General features: G+C 40.9%; 1 protein-coding gene across 14 annotated transcripts in view; it reads left to right on the top strand.

Moving 5' to 3' along the window:
• The window catches only part of DOCK10 (dedicator of cytokinesis 10), a 241,535-nt gene that overhangs the window by 208,841 nt on the left and 7,658 nt on the right, over nt 1-25,036 (top strand). For 7 of the 14 annotated variants that reach the window (XR_010380702.1, XM_064485212.1, XM_064485211.1 and 4 more), the window contains exons 39-52: nt 353-466; nt 3,100-3,224; nt 5,395-5,507; nt 7,086-7,223; nt 7,898-8,080; nt 8,486-8,596; nt 9,624-9,839; nt 11,033-11,090; nt 11,394-11,492; nt 12,126-12,232; nt 13,984-14,106; nt 14,215-14,328; nt 21,654-21,800; nt 24,001-24,211. Coding sequence is in view for 13 of the 14 variants with exons in the window: in XM_064485212.1 (XP_064341282.1) it covers nt 353-466; nt 3,100-3,224; nt 5,395-5,507; nt 7,086-7,223; nt 7,898-8,080; nt 8,486-8,596; nt 9,624-9,839; nt 11,033-11,090; nt 11,394-11,492; nt 12,126-12,232; nt 13,984-14,106; nt 14,215-14,328; nt 21,654-21,800; nt 24,001-24,211 (1,859 nt within the window). In the remaining variant the exon portion in view is untranslated. The remainder of the gene's footprint in view (nt 1-352; nt 467-3,099; nt 3,225-5,394; nt 5,508-7,085; nt 7,224-7,897; nt 8,081-8,485; nt 8,597-9,623; nt 9,840-11,032; nt 11,091-11,393; nt 11,493-12,125; nt 12,233-13,983; nt 14,107-14,214; nt 14,329-21,653; nt 21,801-24,000; nt 24,212-25,036) is intronic. The other 7 variants (XM_064485215.1, XM_064485213.1, XM_010979094.3 and 4 more) reach the window with 3 other exon arrangements.

Genomic DNA, 25,036 nt, shown 5'->3' with positions numbered 1-25,036 from the left:
TAGATCTAGGAATAGTTAAGTTCTCCAGGGAATAAAAGCACAAAACACACATTTCAGAAAGGAAACCACATTTCATGTATCTTCTCAATTAATTTATCTATCTTTATATGAATATAACTTGGAAGATACCTATTTAAGAAGATACTGCCAATAAACTAAAAAAAAAAAAAAATCTGAAATAAATGAGCTGCATCCTTTTCTCATGAGAGACAACAGTGACCCCAACACCTTCCCTAAACCCACAATTTCCTGTTTCCAGAAGAAAATGTGATTTTATTTTTCATCACTTTGTCAGTTGCTGTTTTGTATTCATATATAAATTACAAACACTGAGCTATGATTAAAACCTCAGTCTTCCTTGCAGAAAAATTGCTGCTGCATTTAAGTTTGTGCAGTCCACCCAGAACAATGGAACTCTCAAAGGATCGAATCCATCCTGCCAAACTTCAGGCCACTTGTCACAATGGTAATGTTACATTTGCTTGATATTTAAAATTATATTGTGTGCTTACATGTATGTGTATATATGTATGTATATGTGGGGTGTGGCTATAGATTTATTTACCTACACACAGGTACATACAAACCAAACACGGATTTCAAGTAACACTCTGGTTCTCTGAAGAAAGTTAGTAGGTACTTCCCTGTCTGCCCCACTAGCTTGTAAAGACCTAAAAAGCAAGGATTATACCTTATTTATGTGCCCATAGGGCACAATGCCTTGCATAGAATGAGGGTCAATGAGTATCTTAATTTCATTGAACCTGAAAAAACACAATTCCAATAAATACCTATTTTAATGTTAGCTAATCTCCTGGTGACAAAGTAAAATGTGGAGTCATGTCTCCCCTTTCTGTTCAGTAATTATAGAATTTTAACAGTATTCTTAGTTCTTAAAGTGTTTTTTAAAGAGTCAAAGGCAGTGTTGCCTGTGATTAGGTTTTTGTCTGGTTGTATAAAGAATTCAGAGGTGAGACATGGAGGTCAAGAAAGTAAAGTGAGCATTTATTTAACTATAGATAGGATGCTTTCAAGGGGAAAGCAGGCAGGCTCAGGTGAGCAGCTGCATTGAGTTTCTTTGACAAGTTGGTTACACAGGGTGTAAAAAGGAATGGGCAGAATATTCGTTAGGGAGGGAGGGGTTTGGGGTCATAGTCCCTGATTTTCCTCCCAGCTCCACCTTCTTGAGGGGAGGAGGGATTTTTGTTCTTATTTAGTCTGTCTTGGAAGTGTCATGTCGTCAGTGCATGATGGGTACTTCTAATTGGCAAGACTAAGTTTATTGTAATGAGGGCATAATGAGCAAAAGGTTACATTCAGACACTGGAGATTCCTGCCTTTTTCTACCTTCCTTTGCCTGCCTCCAGGACACTTGTCACCCAAAATGTGTGATTTCTTATAGTCCAGAGGTTCCTGCTTTCCTCTCTCTGCCCAAGGACCCCCATTGTTCACAAGATGTATGGTTTTCTGCCCTTCGATCTGTGCCCCCATTTCTCTGCTCATATCTAGCTATCTGCCTGCTCTAATAGAAGGAAGCATGGCCGGCCCATAAGCTCACTTTAAATTTCCTAGTCATCAGACTCATGTGACTAGCATATAAAACCAAGGGTCTCCCTTTATTAACCTACCCTACAGGAAACATTTGCCTTGAAATCCTACCTTAAAGCTCCTCTGGGCCTAGTAAATCAGAATTCTTTGCTAAAATGTTCTCCAGGTTGATTTATTCCTCCCAGGAATATCATAATAATATATAATATGAAAATGGCTATATTTTATAGTTTTAGAAAGAAATATGAAAGTAATATATGGCCAATAAATCATAGAATAAATTTTGCCTCTTTATCCATGAAAACCCCTTGAAATTGCCCCCTTATGAGAAAGTAAATGAAAAAATGTAATGGTTGTGTCTTTGCAGATGGTAGTAGAATGGAGGACTATAAACAATTACTTTCTGGACATTTAATGACGATGGTAACCCACCTGAGGCCACTACAGTTTTGTAGAAATTTGGTGGGTTAGATTTCAGGCTCCTCCCTGAACCATCTGGACAGGTCCCAGTAATTCCCCCAACTCCCCTCCTAGAAACCACGGCTTTTCTTCCAGGAATTACAGACTGAAGCAGACGCAAAACCTGGAAATAATCCAGTCCCGGAGGTCCAAGCCGTACAGCCCCAAGCCCATTATTCCTTGTAGCGACAGGAATGACCCAGACTCGCCTGGCTCCTGAGAGCCAATGTCAGATCTCCTGGGCCCTGATCCATCCAGAGCGTTTGATTGAGCCAGAACCAAATAAGCCTTGAGGAGGAAGACAAAGAGAAAACTGTTGCCTCTTTTTTAGGCTTGACTTTCCAGGGTGTCCCCTATTTGCCTCCTTTCTTCAAAGAAACGTTCCATTACCTTGGCCAAATGATGGCTTAAATGAAAGTCAGGACTAGGAAGTATGCCTGCTTCCACAGTAACACTGGCTCATTCCCCCAGTTGGAAGTGCCAAGGGGGCGTCCAATGAAAGCCGGGGCCATTGTCCTCGCTCTGGGAAAGTAGCACCACAGAGCCCCTCAGCTCTCCCCCCACAAGGATCCTGTGTCAGCTCCACTGGGCATGACACAAACGGAATGACAAATCCCCAAAGAATTTCCAAACACAAAGAAGAAACAAAGGATTGTTTTAGACCAGATTTTACTTATTTACATTTTACCTCCTAGGAATAACTGATACAGTTGAGCTATACAGTTTTATGCTTTTTTAATGTCTGCCTCTGCGCCTTTCTGATCAACCGATAGCCAATTTAACATCCACGGAATCCCATGATTTCATTAAATAATAATGAAGATGCTTGTGCAGAATTTAATTCACTATTACTTGTCTGTTACCCTTTAGTATTTATTATCATTCTGAATCCTTTTTTGGCTTAAATAAAATTTCTCCAAAACTACTTTTAAAAGTCCCTCTCATCATGTCACCTGTAATTAATATTTTTAATAAAATGTCTCTATTCAAAAATGTTTTTAAATACTTGACTCCATCTAGAATTTTTGAATGAACATCTGATTATCATATCCCCTAGGACTTTAACCATTTTTTTTTTTACTTAATTTTCAGGATGCACACCGTTTCCAGCCATGAAGGACAGAAGCAGCACAGATCACAAACTTTACCGATAATTCGAGGCAAAAATGCACTTTCTAACCCCAAACTCCTACAGATGTTGGACAATACCATGAGTAGTAAGTAAAACAGAAACAATGGGAACGAGACGGTTATCATTGTTCTCTCGGTGTGTGCAGGACATGAAATGCGTTGTGTTTCAGAAATGTGAGGAATGTCACCGGGCCACTGAAAGCCCTGGTTTTCAGGCTTGCTGTAACCTGGGGAATATTTCTGAGAGGAGAGAATCAGCAAGGAGCAGTTTAAAAAATGCAGTGTCCTCGTGAGGGGAAAGGGGGAAAGTAAAGCTCTGAATATACTGTGTTCAGTGTGGCTCCTCTGGAAACAAGTGACTTTGGCCCTGGGAGGGTTATGGCGGCCCCTCTCAACCAGATTATTACTGTCTGCCCTTTGGGAAGAGGAGAAAGTTGTCCATGTCCTAGAAGCAGTAAGCATGCCCATCCTGAATCCAATGATCCATACATTCCAGATGTGAACAAAGCAAAAATGGGACCCAGTGTTTTGTATCACACAAGTGTTAGCGATTATGGACATGTGACCACAGTTAGCTGTTTGAAGGTATATAGCTTAACCTGTCACTACACTTAGTGCCTTTCTGAGGAGGCCATTTATGCAGATCATCCACTGAGACTAAACATTTGGTCTGTTAGTCTGGGAGCCTAAAACTTGACCCAGACTAATTATGGAAGAAATGTGACTGTGCCAATGGCTGAATCAATGGAAAAGAAGTGAGAAATGGTGGAAAACAGACCACTCTGGTCCTTTGGAAACCCTATAGCTGACATATGAAAAGAGCACACTTAGTTCAACCTGCTACAATAAGAGACTATAGGTTGTATAGCTTAAACAACGTGTATTTCTCATAGTTCTGGAGGCTGGGAGGTCCAAGATCAAGGTACCAGCAGATCTGATGTCTGGTGAGAACCTGCTTCCTGGTTCGCAGATGGTCATCCTCTTGCTGTATCGGCACATGATGGAAAGAGAGATGATTTCTGGTGTTTCTTTTTTTTTTTTTTTTTTTTGAGTGAAAATAGATTTATTCAGAGAGATACATATCCCATAGACTGAGTGGAGGCCATCTCAGAAGGCCAGAGAGGCCACGTTGATGGGAGTGGGTATTTAAAGCAAAAGTAGGTACACACACCATAGACAGAGTGCAGGCCATCTCAGAAGACAAGAGAAAGGCCACGAGGTGTGGGGGTTGTTAGTTTTTATGGGCTCCGTAACTTCATATGCTAACAAGTGGGAGGATTTTTCCAACTACTTTTAGAGACAAGGCTGGGATCCCCATGAACTGGGCCACTGCCCACTTTTTGACCTTTTGTGGTCAGCCTCAGAGCTGTCATGGTGCCTGTGGGAGTATCATTCGCCATGCTATTATAATGAGCGTATTTTGAAGCTTAAGGTCTACTGGGAGTTGAATCTTCTGCCATCTCGATGCTAATTGCTGTGTCATTATTTTAATGATAGTGCCCTGCTCCATTCCCTCCAGCCTCATGCCCCCCTCAGAGATTTTACTCCCATAATCTTATGGGAAGCAGAGGGGCAATGTTCCATCTTCTGAAGCTGCTTTAGGGCAGAGTGGGGGCATTGATCCTGCCTGTCAGGGAGTAAAAGTCTCTGAATGCCTAATCTAGGGGGCCAAGGGGCAGGATAGCTTCTTGTTTCAAGTCAGAGGACAGTATGGGCTAGAATCCTTGCATAGCCATCATCTTAATGTGAAACTTTTGTAACCTGGAAGACTTGAAGTTTACCGAGAGGTTAAAGAGGCGTGGTCCAAGGAGTAGGAGGACCGTTAACTGTAAATGGGACCAAATGTCCTAATATATAGGCTCCCTCTTGCCACACATTATCAATATAAAGATAAGCATTTATATGGGGGCCAGATTTTCCCCAGGGTGCACTTGTCTTCAGCTCTCATCCCATTCATGAGGCCTCCACTCTCGTAATCTAATTTCCTCTCAAAGATCCTACCTGCAAATACCATCACATTGGGGATGGGGGCTTCAGCATATGAATTTGGGACAATTCAATTATTCAGTCCATAGCACTCACTAAAAGCTCTGTCTAGTGGTTTTTCTTCAGCCAATAAAGAAATTAAACAAATAAAAGCACTTTGATTTAATAAATTACTCATCAAAACACCGTGAACGTTAGCTATGTTGTAATAGAAGAAGGTACAAAGATTTGTCTTAGACATCTATGCATTTTCTACTTTGTATTTTGTAGGTAACTCCAATGAAATAGATATCGTACACCATGTGGACACGGAGGCCAATATCGCTACAGAGGTTTGCTTGACTATTCTAGACTTGCTTGCCCTCTTCACTCAGACCCACCAGGTGAATGTGACCGTAACATCTTCTGCAACGTGATAAAATGATAAGTAGTCATGTGCAGTCAAGGACATACTTTTAAGATATTTTATGAAAGCTATTAACCTTACATAAATCAACCTAAATCTGAGTGGGAAACACGCTAAAGATGAGAGTCAGAATTTATCAGAAGTTGGCTGATGCTCAGTTGATATACACACAGACACATTTCACTATTGTCCAATAAAAGACATTCTTTGTTCCTTCTTTCTCCTGCTTTACTGTCAGGCAGACTGGACTGAGCAAGAGTGTGACTCTACCTTTTCAATCTCAAAGAAAGAGACAAATTACAGCTAGGTACAATAGACCGATAACACTGAGCACCTTTTTGCGTGATTACTTGCCATCTGTATATCTTTGGTGAAATGATATCACTACGTACTATTAGACTGGCTACAGTTAAAAAGACTGATCATACCAAGTTTTGGCAAGGATATGGAGAAACTGGAACTCTCATCCACTGATGGTGAGAATGCAAAATGGAACAAACACCTTGAAAAACAATATGGTGGAATAAAAAGTTAAACATACATCTGTCATGTGACCAACCATTCCAATACTAGGAATTTACCTAAAAAAATAAAAGCATTTGTTCACACAAACTTTGTATATCAATATTCACTGAAGCTTTATTTTTAATAATGAAACACTGGAAATAACCAGTATGTACATTTAAAATAATGGTGGTGTAGCCATACAACAGAATACTGCTCAGTTATGCTCAGTAAAAAAAGTCGAACAAAAAGAGTATATTCTATGTGATTCCATTTGTGTAAAGTTTTATAAAATATGAACTACAGAAATTATATATGAGTTACACTTCAATGAAGTTATTAAAAACATTAGCTCAACCTAACGAACTTCCAAATGTTAAGGATTAAATTTGGAAAAAGTTGGTTCAGTTGAATAACGTCTACACGAAACAGAATTACACCAAGAAATGATTCCCCTACTTTGAGGTAAAATGTCAGTATGGCAGTGGAAAAAACAAAATCCGTATTTCAGTTCTTTATTACTCAATGGAATTGTCAATCAAATCTCATATACATTACAGGCTGTCATGCCTACAAAGACCTGCAGGTCTGTGACCTCATCTTCTACCTCTCTCCCAACCCAACCCTGCTCACCATGCTTAGGCTACTCTGATCTATTTTCTCAACCTTGAGCTCACAAGCTCATTTCCAACTCAACTCCCTGGTACCAGCTGTATTTTCTTCCTTGGACAATCCTCCTGGATCTGCCCATAGCAGATGTTTTCAGGTCTTATGTCAATTCATCTGTTAGAGAGGTCTTAACCACCTTGTATAAAGTAATTCTACCCCACAAAGCAGTCACTTTCTGTCATGTTATCATTTTACTCCATTTTCTTTTCTAGTATTTTTTTTCAGTCACTACAGTGTAAGTTTCATAGACCTTTTTATTCAGCACTTTATTTCCAGCACCCAGAATTGTGCATGTCACATAGTAGGTTCAGAGTAAATATTTTTTGAAAGAGTACAGGTGTCTTTTCACTCATCCTAAATAACTTTTGTGTTAAATTTCCAGAGACAGCTCCAACAATCCGAGTGTCAAAATTCAATGATGAAAAGGATCTTTGATACCTACATGCTCTTTTTTCAAGTCAACCAATCAGCCACGGCACTGAAACACGTATTTGCCTCCTTGAGGCTGTTTGTATGCAAGGTAAGGGTCCTCAAGGTTCCAGAGAAAGCTCGGTGAAGTGTTCATTACTGACAATAAACACATATTAATCCTTACATCTCTCAGTATGGAAGGAAGAAGGGTTTTTTTTTCTATGTTGGTTTATTAGGTTTTTATTAGACTATTTGGCCTTATTAAACTATTTGACTCATAATCTCAAAGTAAGTTCCAGCCTTGACAGCCTATCTGCTGAATATCAAAAGGGAATAAAATTAGTATCTGGCCACCAATTCTTTGGGTTCTCAGTGTTTGTGGCAGAGAGGTAAAATGCACACCATCAACTGTGGTGTCCGTTCAGGCCAAGTTAAAGGTTCCACATTAAAGTGGATACAGTAGAGACCACCTTTGAAGACCCTGGTGGTTTTACAATGTTAGGTAAATAGAAAACATTTCAAAGCTTTCATTCCATCACTGGGTTGTCATCCATCACTGATGCAAGAGATACTTACAGCATAGGTAATGATTGTTTCTAGGGAAAAAAAGAAATTCTAACATAGACTTTAGTAAATAAAATTATATCCTCTTCCACTTGCAAATGGAAGATAAAGTCTAGGTTGAAAAAAGAAAAATTTTATTCTAAGGAATGTTAAAATATGAGAATGAAAAAGCAAAGTGAAGGAGTGTTGCCCACTTCATCAGCGCTTCCGTTTCCATAGTTTCCTTCAGCGTTCTTCCAAGGGCCTGCCGACCTGTGTGGATCATTCTGCTATGAAGTCCTGAAATGCTGCAACCACAGGTCACGTTCAACTCAGACAGAAGCGTCAGCACTTCTGTATTTTTTCATGAGGAAGAATTTTGAATTTAACAAGCAGAAGTCAATTGTCCGGTCCCACCTGCAAGTAAGTGATGCCAATTTTCATTAACGTTGTTGTGAAAACCACTCATCCGTTTCAGCATGGATAAAAGCCTGCTGTCCCCAGGGCAACCAACTCCTACATCAGATTCCTCCTTAAAGACGCCCATCCCACGCAGTTGCGATTCATGAGAAGAGAGTGGGGCAGAAATCAGCAAAGCCCATAACTCCACTTGACCCTTTCCTTTCTTCTGTGAGGGAATAGAGTCATATAGAATACACAACCCAAACACCATGACTATTTCTAGGATTCCAAAGCCCACCGGATTCTCAACACATTCATTGGGCCTACAGGGAAAAATGAATGATACATTCAACTCAATAGATTTCTTTGGAGCTACTATTTTGGAGTTACTTACTTTTGAGATTTCATTTTTCTTTTCACTTCCAGCTCATCAAAGCTGTAAGCCAGTTAATAGCTGATGCTGGGATTGGAGGCTCTCGGTTTCAACATTCCCTTGCAATTGCCAATAATTTTGCCAATGGAGACAAGCAAATGAAAGTAAGAAATGCTTTGTGGGCTGTTTTTAAAGAATTGGGAATCAACTAAACTGGATTCTTTTGTGAGATATCAAAACCATAAAAAATACAAATTCTGTATTTTGTTTATTGACAGTTTAACTGAATACTTACATTGAGTTTGCTTGTTTGAATGGATAGTCAGCTCCTATACTTTCAGCATATCATCTGTTAAGTGGAATTTGCAAGATACAGGGTTGAACAATACGTAACAAGAAAACTAACCACAAATATCGAGAAATATAGTGATTCTCTCATAATCCTGTTCTTGGTCAAATTCATTTTATCTTTTTTTTTTAGGACTTTCTGGAGACTTCTCCTTCAGTTATTATACTAAAAAGTCCAGGGGGTAGAGCCTGATGTCAGGCATGGCTGAACCCAGGGATTGAAATAATGTTTTCAGATCCTACCCCCTCCTTTTTTTTTTTTTTTGGCCTCTCTGTCACTTAGTTCAGTTTTCCTCTTTGTTTACTTCATTTACAGGTAAACTCTCCCCGTGAGCTTACTCACTCAGAAAATTCTGAGGACACCAGTAGAATTCTTTGTTCTTTAGTGCCAGTGAAAGTCTCAGGACTGAATCTGTTTGATCCAACCTTGTATCATATGTTCATCCCCAAACCAATCAGTGTGCCTTAGGGTATCAAAGAATATGACTGGTTGGCCAGGCCAGTATCATGCACAACCCTGGTGCCTGGAAGTGAAATAGACCCATTCAAATCCCATGAACTAGAGCCAGAGAAGAGAGTATCTCAAAGGACAGTCAGGATGCTCTTGCTAGAAAGTAGGTTAGAAGGCAAAAGAATGGAGTCTACTACAACTACTATCTTCCAATGTGTACAACTGCAATCACAATACATGGAATTCATATATAAAGGATGTATGTTTTTGTGAACAATAGATAGAATGCATGAAACTGTGAAGCCAAGAAGCCATAACTAACAGCATAACTTGAGGTAAAATAACTTATGAATTCTAAACAGATGATGACCCAGGCTCTCTGTTTTCCAAAGAACAGCAATTTCCCAGCAGATGTGAAAGATCTGACAAAACGTATAAGGACCGTGTTGATGGCCACGGCTCAGATGAAGGAGCATGAGAAGGATCCCGAGATGCTGGTGGATCTCCAGTACAGCCTGGCAAACTCCTATGCAAGCACCCCCGAGCTCCGGAGGACCTGGCTAGAAAGCATGGCCAAGATCCACGCGAGAAATGGAGACTTGTCCGAGGTGATTAGCAAAGGCTTGGTGGTTCTCCATCAAGGCTGTCCTCTTTAACATGAAGATTGGAGGATCATTCATGGCAGGCATATAAAAAGTTACATATGTTCCCACTAATGCAGATATGACCTAATTACATGTTCTGTGCTTTAAATTTGCATGTAGGATTCAAGGCTGCCTGACTCCACGTAAATGATGTCAGATAAAAGCCAGAGTCTGGGGGCAGCTGCAGTTGTAGGATGGGCAGTGTAGAACCAAATGCTAAAAGCCTGAGGCTAAGGAGGATGGCTGTGAGGGTGTCTGGAAATTCTCAGCATCGAAGCAGCTTCTGGACACCAACTGGGGGAACTTCTGCCTTATTCCAAGAAATACGTCCCCACTGGGTAGAGATTAATTTATCTAGGATTGTCCTAGAACCTCCAGTTCTTCTAAACAACTATGAGGGACTCTGGGATGGAAGTAGATCTGCCCAGAGGCTTCATTTGGTGGCAGCTTGATCAGGACAAAAATGAGAAACTACAGTTCCCTTGGACTGCCCTGAAAATGGAGGAATTCCTCCACAAAACTTCCATGGGGAAAGCTGAAGTCATTTGGACTCTTCAGCAGGTCAGGGTCTACTATGTGTTCAGCGATGTTCAAGGCTTTACAAGGAGGTATTAGAGAACAAAAAAATGCCACCCACCTAATCTGATTGAGGAGAGCACATGTTACACAAGGTTACTCTGGTTAATCAGATGCCACCTTGACCCATTTTAAAGGCAACAGAAATTTGAATGGGGAGGTAGAAAAAGTAAAAAGACAGCTTACTGTTACTTCCAGTTTAGATCTAGATGGTATATTTTATAGTTTTAACAAGAAAAGAGAACCGTGGAGGTGTATATATATATATATCCCCACACATTGATATTAAGAAAGAAGATAATTCAATTCTAGGGGAAAATTCTTCAGGCCAGCTCATCACTCAACTGAAAACTACATTGAGAAAAACAAACCAAAAAAATTCACAAATATACATTTTATTCTGAATTGGGAACTTCTTGGAAATCTAATTGACTCTCATTTTCAGTTCTATCATTAAAAGGATTTCTCCACATATTCTGACTTGGAATACTGATTCGCCTTGGAAGATTAGTCCCGATTAGACAGACAGTAAAATCTATAGAGTGTGCCTTCCTCTCAAACTGTTTTCTTTTTCATTCCAGGCTGCTATGTGCTACATCCATATAGCTGCCCTCATTGCAGAATACCTGAAAAGAAGGGGTAAGTGACCACGTGAGGGGAGAAAGTCAGTATGTCGAAACTTAACTTAAAATGTATTAATTTAAAATTTTCCTTAATCTCAGTGCTTTCTTAAGCAACATTAATTATCATAGATATTTCTAATTATGCTCTACTTTTAAGTTTTAACTCTTTCTTTCATGCCATTATTATGTTTATTTTCTGTACAGCCAGGCTAACTGGTTCAAAACGAGGATGCTTCACTGGTTAACGACTTGTAGTTTCATAAGCTTGGATTAACATAAACATGTGACAATGTCCTAACCTCATCTTGCACTGCCGTAGGTTACTGGAAAACGGAAAAGATTTGCACACCATCCCTGCTCCCAGAGGATATCCACCCCTGTGATAGCAACCCTTTACTAACCACTCCTGGTGGAGGAAGTGAGTGTCTAACTGAGCTCCTTTACCCCCGTGTAACAAACTGGTGAAAATTCAATCACTGCTTACATTTTACTTCAACGAAACTCTTAAATGTATTCCTAGAAGTAAAAACCATCTTAGACCTACAGAACCTACTCGATAAAAACTCAGAGTTCCTACCATTCAGAAATCCCATCCATCCAAAATTTGTGAAGTTTTGAATACTAAAAAGTTCTCAGCAAATAGAACCGCTTCTTCTCCAATATGATGACCCTATGTTACTGTTTTGAATCCTTTCAACATCCTTTGAGATGGATATCAATGTCTCTAGTTTAACAAATGAGGGAAACAAACTCAAAGAGGTTAATTAAAGCAAGGCATTGGAGCTGCATCAATCTGCAAGCCTGTGTTCTGTCCATAACTCCATGCCAGCTCCTTATAGGAAAGGGGTCACCTGATAATGACACAAAAGTTATAAAAAGGGGAACATTGCTCGCCTGGCAGAAAGTATTCATCAACCGTCATAATCTAACCATCTCGTTGACTGTGTGTGTTCTATAACCACCACGTGTAACATCATGAAGAAAGGCAATATCTAATCCAAGCAGGATTTGGCTCAAATAATAATGTTGTATTTTGCTTGGTCCTCTCAAGGCATGTTCTCTATGGGCTGGCCGGCTTTTCTGAGCATTACACCAAATATCAAAGAAGAAGGGGAAATGAAAGAAGATTCGGGAATGCAAGATACACCATACAATGAGGTTAGACGAAAATTATCAAGTGAGCAGCAATTGAGTAAAAAGATGCATTGAATTGTAATATTAAGCTGAATTGGGGGGAGAAAAATCTTACTCAAAAATCAACTAAAGTCATTCTGTAATATGACTTAGACAAAATAAGATGCAGGCTAAAATTAAACTAAGATTAATAGGTATCAGATTGCATTGATAAAGCATAATTTTCAATGAAAATTGAAATTAAACTTGACTTCTCTAAGATGGACCCAAATACATATGATCAGCTCTTTTGTAAAATATAAAATCTCTAGTTCTGTGGTAAATGTGGAAAGGATGCTAAAAACTTTGTGGTCTGGTAACAGCTTTTCTTTAATGCATCAGAAAATTTATTAACAAATAGACTTGAACAGAAGGTCTCACTAGATTCTGCAGAAATCCTTCTGGTGTGCAAAATATGGTTTTTTTTAATTCATAAAAAGAAGCTTTCTACCAAGAATTACTTAGCAACAATTCAGGCAAAGAAACTAGAACTCTCTTCATCAAGGAAATAAAATATTTCATATGCTATTATTTAATCATAATATTAGATTGATTAAAAAGGATACAGAAAGCAAATTTTGGAGTATATTTCAATGAAATTTTACATTTGGTTGTACATTAATTCAGTGTACATTGCAAATAAATAGTAAATGCAGCTGCATATTTATATTAACTATTTCAAATAATGTTTAAGAATCTTTAAAAGACATTGTTGAAAACATTCCAATAATATTATGCACTTGCTCTTGAGAGTATATAATATGAATTCGGTTGAACATTTGTTAAAACACTAATATATGTGAAGCATTGAGACTAAGATAAATAAGGCATAATTCCAGCTCTCAAAGGGTTTAGAATCTTGAGAAAGACACACTTCCTTCCAGGTGAGGAGTAGCCAGTCTAAGACGCAGTAACTATAAATCCAGGCATCATGTGTGGCCTCAATTAAAAGGGGAAGAATTTTTTTTAATGTGAAAGTGGTTAGAATGGAGACGATGGGACATGAATAAAAGCTCTCCAGACTTTTGCATGGGTCTTGACATTTGATAGGCCCTGAAGGTGTCGAATGAGAAAATAAGGTTCTTCTGGGAGAAGCAACATCACAGGCAAAGTGTGGAAATTATAAAGTATTCTAAGAATGGCATGGTACAGTATGGCGTAGCCAAAGTGCAAAGTCAATGAATGGCAGGAGGCTGAAAGAGGGGAGAACTGACAAAGGCTGGTGCCTGGTTATGGAGCCCCTTCAATGCCATGCTCGAGAATTTGGACAGCAGTTCATAGACACTGGACTCCTCCAGTGGTTTAGAGCAGCAGAGAGCTCATGATCAGATTTATGTTTTAGAAAGAAAGATTACTGGAGAGCAACACACAGGATCCATTGGACCAGTTGGTGAGGGAAAACAGAGTAACTTGAAGACTACCCCGGGGCTCTGAGAGTAAGAAACGGGTTTGATCTAAGCCAGTGACTGTGGGAATGGAAAGAACTAGACAGATCTGAATACTTTTCATAGATTTAAATTAGCAATTTTGAAGGACTAATTTGGTGATGGAAAGAGAAGAATCCAAGAAGATACCACCATCCTTTCCAGGATGGATGCAACTCTCAATCATAAAGAAACACAGAAATCCCACTATGAAAAAATAAAATTGGCAATGCAACAGTTTTGAAGCCAGGTTTCAGGGATGAGCCACAAACTTAATCATGCACAATCTCATTTCCATTTGGGGAATTGCAGAATATCCTCGTGGAGCAGCTGTACATGTGTGTGGAGTTCCTTTGGAAGTCTGAGCGATATGAACTCATTGCTGATGTCAACAAACCCATCATTGCTGTCTTTGAGAAGCAGAGAGACTTCAAAGTATGTGTTCTAAACCTAGAAGTTGGTTCACATGTCGTTTAAAAGTAGAAAGTCCCTATTTTTTTAAGCCAGCATCATCTTCATGAAACCTTTTGTTTCTGGTTTCAGAAATTATCGGATCTCTACTACGACATTCATCGGTCGTACCTAAAGGTCGCGGAGGTGGTGAATTCGGAAAAGCGGCTTTTTGGCCGCTTCTATCGTGTGGCATTTTATGGACAGGTAAGTTCCCTACAAGCAGCATGGCCTCTAAGTTCTGTTGAGCATTTGATTGCTGTCTTTCATTCTTTACAGGACACATCTAACTACTTGTGCCAAAGGATTAAGGGAGTGGGGTGAGGGCGGGTGTGTACCTGGGTATATTTGAGTGTTTCTCCGGGTGTGAGGGTCTATATGTTTGGCCAGAGGAATGTACTAAATTGGAAAAAAAAAAAAAAGAGTGGAGAACTCCATAGGTCTTAATACAGATTGAGTTAAAACAATGATTTCAAACTTCTTGGAGAAAGAAAGCACTATTTTTCATTACCTTCCTTCTCCCACTTCATCTCAGAATATTTTATTATAGCTTTGCCTCATACTGGAAAGTAAAATTTAATTGAAAATGTTTTAAGAAGCGAAATCTATAACATTCCAGGAAACAAAGAATTCCTAGGGGCTCCAGCATGTCAAAGCCATGAACCTTTGACTTTAAAATCATGCATTTTCTTTTCTCTAACTTTCAACCCATCACTGTGTCTCAGCAGAGCGTGATACAGTTTTGTTGCCCACACCGCAGGTCAATATAATTTTAAAGTTATCTTCCTCAACTTACTGCACAAACAGCGAACAAGACTGAAAATAATATCTCGCCATCACATTGGCCTGAAAGTAAAGTGAACTTCTATTGTGTATTAATTATGAGTGTCTCTGAGCAGTGCTTTAAGGGGAATAAACCCAGGCACCATCTGTTTCTTTCCAGGAAGGCTTGTAACACTAGTATATTTCAGCAGCCATATTTCAGACTATGATTTTATGGAGAAACATTCCATTCCTTTATTTGCACAGTTGGAATGACTCTCAGCCCTCTCAGTTCCTTTTTTTTCTCCCTTCTTGTAAAAGCACAGTTTCGCAAAGCTTCTTGTTCTCTTCAGAATCTTTTAAGGCTGCAAGAGAAGGTGTCAAATCCATTCTAGATCATTCTAGATCATTTCCCATTGATGTCTTTTGGAAAATGAATATTGTCCTCTAATCACCAAAGGCAGCTTAAAAACTAACTTCTGAATTAATAGAAATATCTGCTCTCTACCTGGAAAGGAAAGTGCCACTAGGCACCCACTTACCATAAATGAATTAATCCAGTGCAGATTTCCTCCACTGCACGGGAGCGTCAGGACCATGGAAACAGAGAAAGCTAGTGGTGTGAGGGATAGAGATGTGGGGGGATGTTCTATAGAAAGAAGCTAAATTTAGACATTTGGGGTTCTCTGGAGAAGAGTCTGAGCTGTGACAGTGTATATCGGGGAGAGAGGAATGCGGGGCTCTACAGGAGAAAGAAAAGGAAACGATACCTTGCAAGTCGGTGATAAACAGAAGATAAGCAATTCTTGACCTTCGTGAAACATTAGCAAGAAAAAATGGCAGAAAACCTCATCAGGAAGGGAAGGTGGGAGTTGAGGGATTGTAAGAGAAGAAAAAGGGTTTCTGGGGACTGACCACAAGCTAGCTGAGGAGTACAGAGGTGGCAAGAAGATGTGCGTTCAGCAAACCTAGATTTGAGTCTACGTCCCTTCAGCGATCTTTGCAGTGAAAAAGTAATAAACTACCATTAGTAGTCTGGTCACAAAAGCAGACTGCCTACCTGAGGGTTTCTCCAACCCACATCTAAGATGCTGCTTACTAAACAGATGGAAAAGAAAGAAATCAAAATCATACTTCTTTCCAACTAGATGTTAATGCAGATGTTTGCTCTTTTCTTCTTTTGGTCTCGATTGTTGCAGGCTGTGGTAAGTTCCCTCTCTCTCTCTCTCCATGTGCATGCTCTAATAAGCCTCACACTCCCCTCTGTATGGTTTTACTGAACCTTAACTTTTTTGTGCAAATGAACATTTGGTACAAAGGTGAGATAATCCTGCTTCCATTCATTTTGGAGTCATCCTGCATTTCTGGAACTAAATTATGTTTATTCCAGTTACCGGAATTACAAAAATGTATCCTTTGTTTTTCACATAGAGTATCTTTCTGCAAGGTAGGTGTAGTCAGAAAACCTACACACACAGATAAATATGGAAACCACATGTTTGAATACTTTGATAGTAGACTCAGTATTGGAGTTTGCCTGCTCATTTCAGGCCACCAGAGTTGCAGCTGATTAAGAAGAGCATGGTGGGCAGAATCTCAGAAGTTGCAGTGGTGGCTATTGGTGGACATCTTCCCAGGGTCCTGAAAGGATCCTACCCTTTCCCAAAGGAGCATTATGAGAAACAGGGCTCTCTTTGGTGGTGAGCTCTGAGCATTCTCAGAGGTGATGGTACTAATTCCCAACACAAATGATGAGCAGTGAACTAAACCTTTGCTGGGAAAGTCAGGTTAAGTCTCCTGAGCTGCAGAGAGAAGCAACGTAAGAAATTTGGAGGACAAGCCAAGGGGAGGTGACACGCCAGTACCTTAAGTTCTGCAAGACAGAATTTTCTTTGTGTTATTTTGACCCATATGAAACGGCCCATATTCAACCATTTTTTACTTACAAAGATGGCAACTTCATGTGGTTCAACATAATTATTGCTAAGTAGGCTGGAAAGACAAATTCTTTTGGTATCCACACATTGTCCACAGTCAGCTCTCTTCTCTGACCAGAACATACTTTTTTGTAATTCTTTAAATCCCTTTCCCAACCCATGCCATATCAGTATTTTTCTACCTTCATTTGTGAATTTGGTGTCATGAGTCTTTAACTCACCTACTAAAAGAATACCTGAAAACCCCTCTACTAAATAGACTGGGGGGCGACGGGGAAGGACTGGGGAAAGCTGCTTTCAAATGACCTAACTTTGTTCTTTTTGCAGACTCCTCAATAAGTGTGCTGATCACGCACCTGGCTTTTTGTTTTTAATTCTGCTAGTATTCTCGGTTGTCTTTTATTTCAAAGTCCAACCTGAGCTTAAAAGGCAAAATGTTTTGTTAAATCTGCAGACCCGAGTACATGCCTAAACATGGACTCTGCCAACTCCACCCCCAGCTGCCTTTGAACAAGGAAAGCTAATGGAGGTCTCTCTGATAACCAGGGATTTAGAGCCTTAGTCGCCATCATTCAGTGATATTCAAATACCTGTCCTACGACACCAAACGGAGAGTGTGATCAATTGGAGTCAGCAGGAGCAGACAGGGCACATCACTTCATACTTGATGATAAAGAAATACCAAACAGACTTGCACATTCCCCCGAACGTGTACAGAATGAATGTTCTAAAGATCTAAGATAAAATCTTGAATTTCATTAGCATAATCCCCATGGTCAGAAATCATTTCTTTTTCATGATGGTACCATATGTCCCTATAAAATTCACCTTTTAATATCCAATTTGATGTCTTGCAGTCATATTACAAAGATTACAGCAATATAATAGACAATTGGCTCTTTACTTCTGCAAAAGCCTTTTGTAAATATTTTTGTGTCCCCGGCAGAATAATGCTTTCATTTTACAATATTGGGTAGAGTAGTTAATATTAGGTCTGCAATGAGCCAGACACTAGAAAACAAGTTGGAAACTGTTCTTTTGTGGCAAGAACTTTAAAAATGCAAGTCTTGCATAGCATGAATTTTCTAATGCAACACCTGGCATCATTGACTACGGAAATTTTCCACAGAGCAGCCTATATGAAACATCCCCGAAGTGTCCCTGAAGTATTCATTTCCAGAGTAATGAAACGCCAGAAGTGATCAAACATCAACTGTAATCAATGAAATCCTGAGGCTGTGGTATTTAGCATGAAAGCAAGCAAGCGAATGCTCATTGCATAACTTAAAACATCAGATGGCCCTGGAATGAATTGAGGGAAAGACCTGGGGGAATTTTACTCTATTCATCAAAGGACGCAGATTCCGTGATTCTCAATCATGCCTACGTGGGTGTAGATGCATCGCAGAATTTTGATAGAAGAGGGATTGGGGGCGGGGGGAGGGTGCATGTGTACTGTCTGCAACCATCGTCTCCACGTTAGGATGTGATACATCCTTCTGACTCCCCTCCTATATGAAGGTCACTGATATGTGTATATATATAATATATATCAGATTGGCTTCATATTTATATGGAGCCATTTCTCTGCATCCTTGAAGGTTTCCTTCGTGTTTAACATTTAGCCTATTAGGATTTTCTGACCCATCTTTTATATGGTAGATTCCTCTCTGAACCCATTCCTCTGTGAACTTTGAATCAGTGGAATGTAACAGTGGGGATGTGTATATTTGACACCCCAATAATGATCCAGGGATATTGCAAGATTCTGAAGTACCTGCAGAAACGTCTAAGAAGGAGTTAATGATTTTAGTTGTCAGTTTATTGAAGTACGTTTTAAAACAGAGTGTTGCCTTGAAGTTTCATACCTCAGGTGTGTTAACTCTACCGACGCAAAGTCCTTGTTTAACTAGGCTGCATGCTGGTTCATGACCACGGCAGATCAGGGTGTTTCACCTTGTAAAATGACATTTTGAAAAATCAAACTAGCTAGGGAAACGCAGAGGTCACATTTCTGTTGCCTAGAAATGTGGTCTCCTAATCACCTTGGGACTAAGACCAAAGAGAAGCTGCCCTGGGTTTTCATTACTTGATGTCCCTACATGTAAGTCACCTACTTCATGGGCAGAGCATTAAACTTCCTTAAGATAGTGCCCTGTGCCTCGCCGGGCTTCGCTTCGATGGTTTCTCTGGGTGAAAGGTAAGCTCACATTCCAGTCATTGTCAGACATGCCGTTTCTCTGGCTCCAAAAGCTCTTACACAATGGCTGGCAGGTAGCAGGTTAGATACTACATCCTGCCGCTCCAGTGCCCTTCTGTAAGGCCGTCTCAGTAAGTTTATAGTTCCATGTTCTGTAAATCAATTAACTAATTCTCAATTCAGAAATTTGTTAGGGGAAAACATTCACAGTGACTGATAACTTAATTAATTAATTAATTAATTAATTAATTCTAGTCTTTCTGAACAATCACTTACCAAAATATCAAAATGAGCATCAGTAGACCTGTTACAATAAGGAAAAGTGTAGTTTCCAAGCAAGAGAAAGCCTGGAGGTTTGTATTTTCAAGCACCCAAAACTCTGTTTCCCTGCATATTAGCCAAAACTCAAATTGCTTCACTGACGCAGAGTTTTTTTTCTGTATTATTGTCATCATCGTCCTCCTCATCACAGATAACAACACTTACCAGTGGCCTGTGGTGTCCCTGTCCTTAGGGGCCCCTGAGTCTGAGTGTGTACTGTGTCCCGTCCTCCAGACCAAGGAGTGAGGATGAAAGAAAGTCACAGGTCATGACCAAGACCACAAAGGTCATGGTAATGACGATAAAATACTGCTCTCACCACTCCTTTTTGCTAACTCTCGATTCGGAAATTTGTTAGGGGAAAAAAATTCATGATAATGTCTCTTTGTGCTGGTTTTCACCCCACGATGAGAAAATCTTTTCCTGGAACTTAGAGCCATTTTTCTCATTGAAATGGAAGTTGTGGGTGTGGCTTCAGCTATTGCCCTGCGGGGGTTCCGGTTGCTGGCCTCAGAAGTCTTATTTCTCTGATGTTGTCAGTCTGTCAATTTTAGCCACTAACTTCTGACCTTGAATTAGACAAAACTCCACAAAGACAGCAACAGAGAAAAACCTAGCAGGCCGGAAGTCATGTGGGAACGGGGCCAGACCTCACTACCCCTACAGAGTCTCGAGGGATGACGAGGAGAGGGTTTTCTTGCTGTCAACACCAGACTGTCACTGTTTTAGCAGTTTGGGGTCAAGCTGCTCAGAATCAGCTATGTGGGTCTTGAACATTTTTCAAAGAAATCGTTCAATAAAAACATCTTTATTAAAAGCAATGAAATCTTTTCCAATTATACTTGATGCAAATATATCCTTTTATGATGTAAACCCTCTAAGAACTATTTCATTCATCTGTTTATGCATTTAACTAATGCACAGTGATGTTCCTCTGAAGACCAGACACTGTGCTAAACACTGGGCATGTGATGTTGAACAAGACACTCTCCTGCCTTTAAAAAGCTCAGAGTCAGTTAGGGAAACACAAGGAAACAGGCAATTACCTGCTTAACAAGAATCGTGCTGGTGAATGTGGCCTGCCCCTTGTCTTGGGTTACAGCCCACTAATGACAGAAAGTACGCTGTGCATGGTGGTCAGACTCACATGGATGGAAGTGCTCTACGAATATAAAGCACCACACAGAGGTGACTTGTAATTATTATTTTTAGATTGCCTCGCAGTAGCCATGGGGAGAAAAATAAAAAACAGCATTGGAACATTTAACCCATTTTTTTTACATACATTGAATATTTTTAAATAGTCAAAAATGATCAAACAAACAAACAAAAAGTATGGCTAAGATTCTTCGTGACCTCCAGTATCTTCACGCAGCCCTCCAGAGCCATTTCCTGGAGGGAAACTCTGCAGTCAGAAGAAACCAGAAGCTCTTGGATTCTTAACTCCAGACCTACTGTATTCTGAGTATTCTGAAGCTACGTGTATTCCAGAGGAAAAATGCCTGTGTCTCTTCAGTGAGAAGGAATTATAAAGCTAGCCTCATTATCCTCAGTGGAATCTTCCCTTCCCCCTGTTTCAAACCAGATAAATACATTAATGGAGGTGAAAACCTACTTGTTCCTATGCCATAAAAATGAAGACATGATTACTTTAATTTTCAATCCTATGAGGTCTAGTTTTACAAGAATGTAAATAGTCTATTAGGGAAATAAGCTGAATGATGAAATTGCATATAGCTGAGTTACATCAGGCCCCTGATGACATATTCAGTGTAAAATTTTTTAAAACATCAGTACTTGGAGCACAGCACATGTCATTTCTGTTACGGCTTTTCATCTAAGATGATGTGGGACGCGTATCAACCCATTTAGGTACCGTTAACGTGCCCTGTAGTGTTTCCTACGCTAGTTTCAAAGACTTTTAGAAGACTTTAATAAAACGATACTGCTCTTTGAAAAATAACAAGAAGTACTCCAGACTTTGTGTTCTGCACTAAACCACCACATGAGGGCATTCTTCCCCTAAAATATATGCAAGCAGTTCTCACCAGTGATTAGCCTTCATCAAGAAAACCGTGTAAGATGCCGCATGAGGTTCTTTGGCCTGGCGAGGGAGTATTTACATGAATGACTGATTCTGACATGATATTTTGTTTCCTTCACTTGATTTTTCTCTGATAGGGTGCTTATCCGTGGCTTGGAAGGCAGCGAAGGCTGGATATGATATTTAAGTAAATGGTCTTTGTTTTGCCTGTGATTTGCTGTTGGAGGTCTCTAATAAAAATTGGTGGTTCACTGTATGTCTTTCATAGGGTTTTTTTGAAGAAGAAGAAGGCAAAGAGTATATTTATAAAGAGCCCAAGCTGACAGGTCTCTCTGAGATTTCCCAAAGACTGCTCAAACTCTACGCCGATAAATTTGGAGCAGACAATGTGAAGATAATCCAAGACTCCAATAAGGTAGGGGAAAATCAACATTCATGCAAGTACAAAGAAATGGCTTTTAAACTGCGTTTGTTGAAATTTTAAATCTCTGCCCAACTATGCAGAGTAAACTACCTAGACTATTTTGGGTGTTTTGGTAGTTTGTTTATTGGTTGATTGGTGGTTTCTCGGGAGGTGGGAGGAGTGTCAAAAACCCTACACACGTTTGAGTAATGTTTAGGTAATCCTGGAAACAACTTACTAAAGCCACTACCTCTCGCATAGGCTGTTTTCATTTGAGTAGAGACCACAAGGTTAAAGTGATTGGACCTAATGGTGGACTTGGAGGAAAAAGCAAAAAAAGTATTTATTGAGTCATGGAGGTCTTCCTGGGTCATACCAATTTTGAAATCTATCCTCTGTGATAGGACCAGACTTGCCCATCAGATTGTATTAATCTGCAAACATCCAATTAACCTACTCCTGGCTCCAGAATGCAAATACTGACATCCTCTGATGAGATTACTCAGAATCTCCTCGTACACTTTCATTCGTTACACCAGCCTCTCTTAAGCACCTACTGCATTCCAGGCCCAGACCTAGGACCTGGAGAACAGTCTCTTCCCTCCAGAGCTCACAGTTCACACGAGGCTAAGAAGAGAAGGATGTGTGCAAACAGCTGGTTAAGTAGAACGCAGTGAAGTGAAGCACAGGAGACGCGGTCCACGTCTCCAAGTCGTGCAGAGACAGCTCAGGACCAGGGGCTCCTTGCACACCTCATTCTTGGTTGGACAGTGCTTCACGGGGCGGGGGTGGGGGGCGATGTCTGAGCTGCAAATTGTAGGGTAGAAGGTGTTTTCTGGAAGCAAAGATAGTTCTGAGAAGCTAGCACATGCAGGGATGGGAGGAATGAAAGGGGAAAATGTGTTTGGAGGACAACAGGTCTTTGAAACACAAGTTGGATAGAAAAATATGGCAGTAGGTGGAGCTAGAAAAGCTGGCTTGTGCCCAATTGTATGGGCCTCTACTGGCCCACGAAAGAGGTCTTTTTACCCTGGTCCTCTTGTACAAAGCTAGTATGGGGAGGGGTCCGAGCATGAGATTAGATTACTGTGTCTGGGCAGGAGTTGTTACAAGCGTATTCACCATTCTTAACTTGAAAGGTACCACCCCGTTCCCCATAAAGATGGACAGAATTAGAACCGCTGTCACGGTGGCACGCCTCCACGCAAAGTAGAGGCAGAGCTCCTAGTGGTGCGAGAATGCCTGCTTTGGTGTGAGAACAGTTGGAGTCTTCATTCCATCGAGCTGCCACTTACCAGCTGGTGATCCGTCTTGGAGAAATTGGGCAGTCATGCTGAATCTCCAGTTTTTAATCTGTAAAATGGTTACAATTATATCCAGCCTACAGTGCAATTATTAGTAGCATTGCAGATAAATTTCTGAGCGTCCTGAAATCTCTGGAATTAGGTAAGCTGCGGGAGGGTAGACGGATGGAGAAAATTGGAAAGTCTGAAAAGTCTTCAGGGAGTCATTAGAAAAGAGTCTGAGGGTCATCTCCTCCACCTTGAAGGGGAGCAAAAGCCATTCTCTGGCTTTTTTGGGAGGAGGAGGGTTAGGGGACAGCCTGTCTTTCTTGCTATTTGTCAAGCCTATTTACCAAAGCAGTTAGTTTAAAAAAGAATAATACAGAATGATTGATTGCAGATTAGAGAAGGAATTTGAGAAATTGAAAACAAACATATTTGCAGTCATATGATAGGTAATCGGTTCACGTGAGAAACAGACCAGGAACCTTCCTTCCACACATTACAAGCCCACAGCTGATGGCCCCTGTCTAGGGACATGGCTGAATCGTAGGGGGATAAAGAGATACTTTGCACTCTCAAGAAGCTTGTATTCTAGGCACAGGTGAAGACATCCATTACAGAAAAGAAAGAAAATAAAAGCTTAAAGAATATGACATGGCCAAGTTCTTATGTTTCAAAGAGCCCAGGATACTCAGCAAGCAGGCGCCAACGCTGCCTCTGCCACCATCTGGCTACGTGACCACAGTCCAGCCAGTCACTCTCTGTGGTTGCGGTTCACCCAGCGCTGACACGAGCTGGCTGCTCTCCTCCGAGGGGAGAGGGGCAGCTCAGGACGCCAGGCTGAGGGAACGCAGAGCCTCCCACTTTTCTTCCAGGAGCACTTTCAGGCTCACCCCGCTTTCTTTGCCCATCATGTGTTAAAACAGGTAAACCCCAAGGATCTGGACCCCAAATACGCCTACATCCAGGTGACCTATGTCACGCCATTCTTTGAGGAAAAGGAAATGGAGGAACGGAAGACAGATTTTGAAATGCACCACAACATCAACCGCTTTGTCTTTGAGACGCCCTTCACGCTGTCGGGCAAGAAGCATGGGGGCGTGGAGGAGCAGTGCAAGCGGAGGACGGTCCTGACAAGTAGGTGCAGACCCGCAGGGCGGCCTGTTCCCTCTGTTAGGCTGGATGCGTGGAAATCAAGACATCTCAGTCTCGCAGACAAGTACCCAGCATGTGCTAACTTGGCCACGTTTGCCAGGAAACTCAGATTTCCTCTTGTTTGTTCTCTTTCAAGAGGGGACCCTTGACCAGTCAACTGGGACAGGAGCTGTCGTAGAGTCGCTTTACGTACCTCTTCCCTTTAGATCGTCCAGTCGTGAAGGTCATGGTGTCGGTGTCTTGGGAGAGGCACTCTGAGCTTTCCCTCCCTCTCTTCCTGTACCTGCCCTCAGTTACTGCAGGGTTCACTGCTCTCAGAATTGTAGGCTTTGGGGCAAGATTCTAAACCACTCGGGAATTCGGCTTCCCCATCTGTAAAATGAATGGAAGAGATGGCCTTCCATGTCCCTTCCAGTACCAGCTGGATCAGTTCCATGAGCTGGCCTTCCTTTCACTGACTCAGCAAACATTGGATAAACGCCTCCAGGCACTGGGCACTGTTCTGACAATTCAGGTAAATCAAACAGCACGCCTGCCTTCAAGGTGCTCACCGCCTGGTAGGAGAGAGAGCCAGATGGAATGAGAATTTCAGGTGAGCCCAGCCTGAGAGATGAAATGGGGTCTTAGGGCAGACGGAGTGGGGAGGGGAGCACAGGTCACTGAACCAATGTTACCTAAGCCACCTGCGGAGGTGAGCTGGCCAGGATGACGCAGGACATGGGGAGCAGCGACCTCCAAGCCGCGGGGAACATTCACCTTCCATAAACTTTTCCAGAACTTTCATAATAAAAAAAAAAAACTACAACA

The sequence above is a fragment of the Camelus dromedarius genome, chromosome 4 (assembly GCF_036321535.1).
Source record: "Camelus dromedarius isolate mCamDro1 chromosome 4, mCamDro1.pat, whole genome shotgun sequence".
NCBI lineage: Eukaryota > Metazoa > Chordata > Mammalia > Artiodactyla > Camelidae > Camelus > Camelus dromedarius.
The sequence above is the reverse complement of the archived record's forward strand: the minus strand, read 5'-3'. Positions and strand labels throughout refer to the sequence as shown.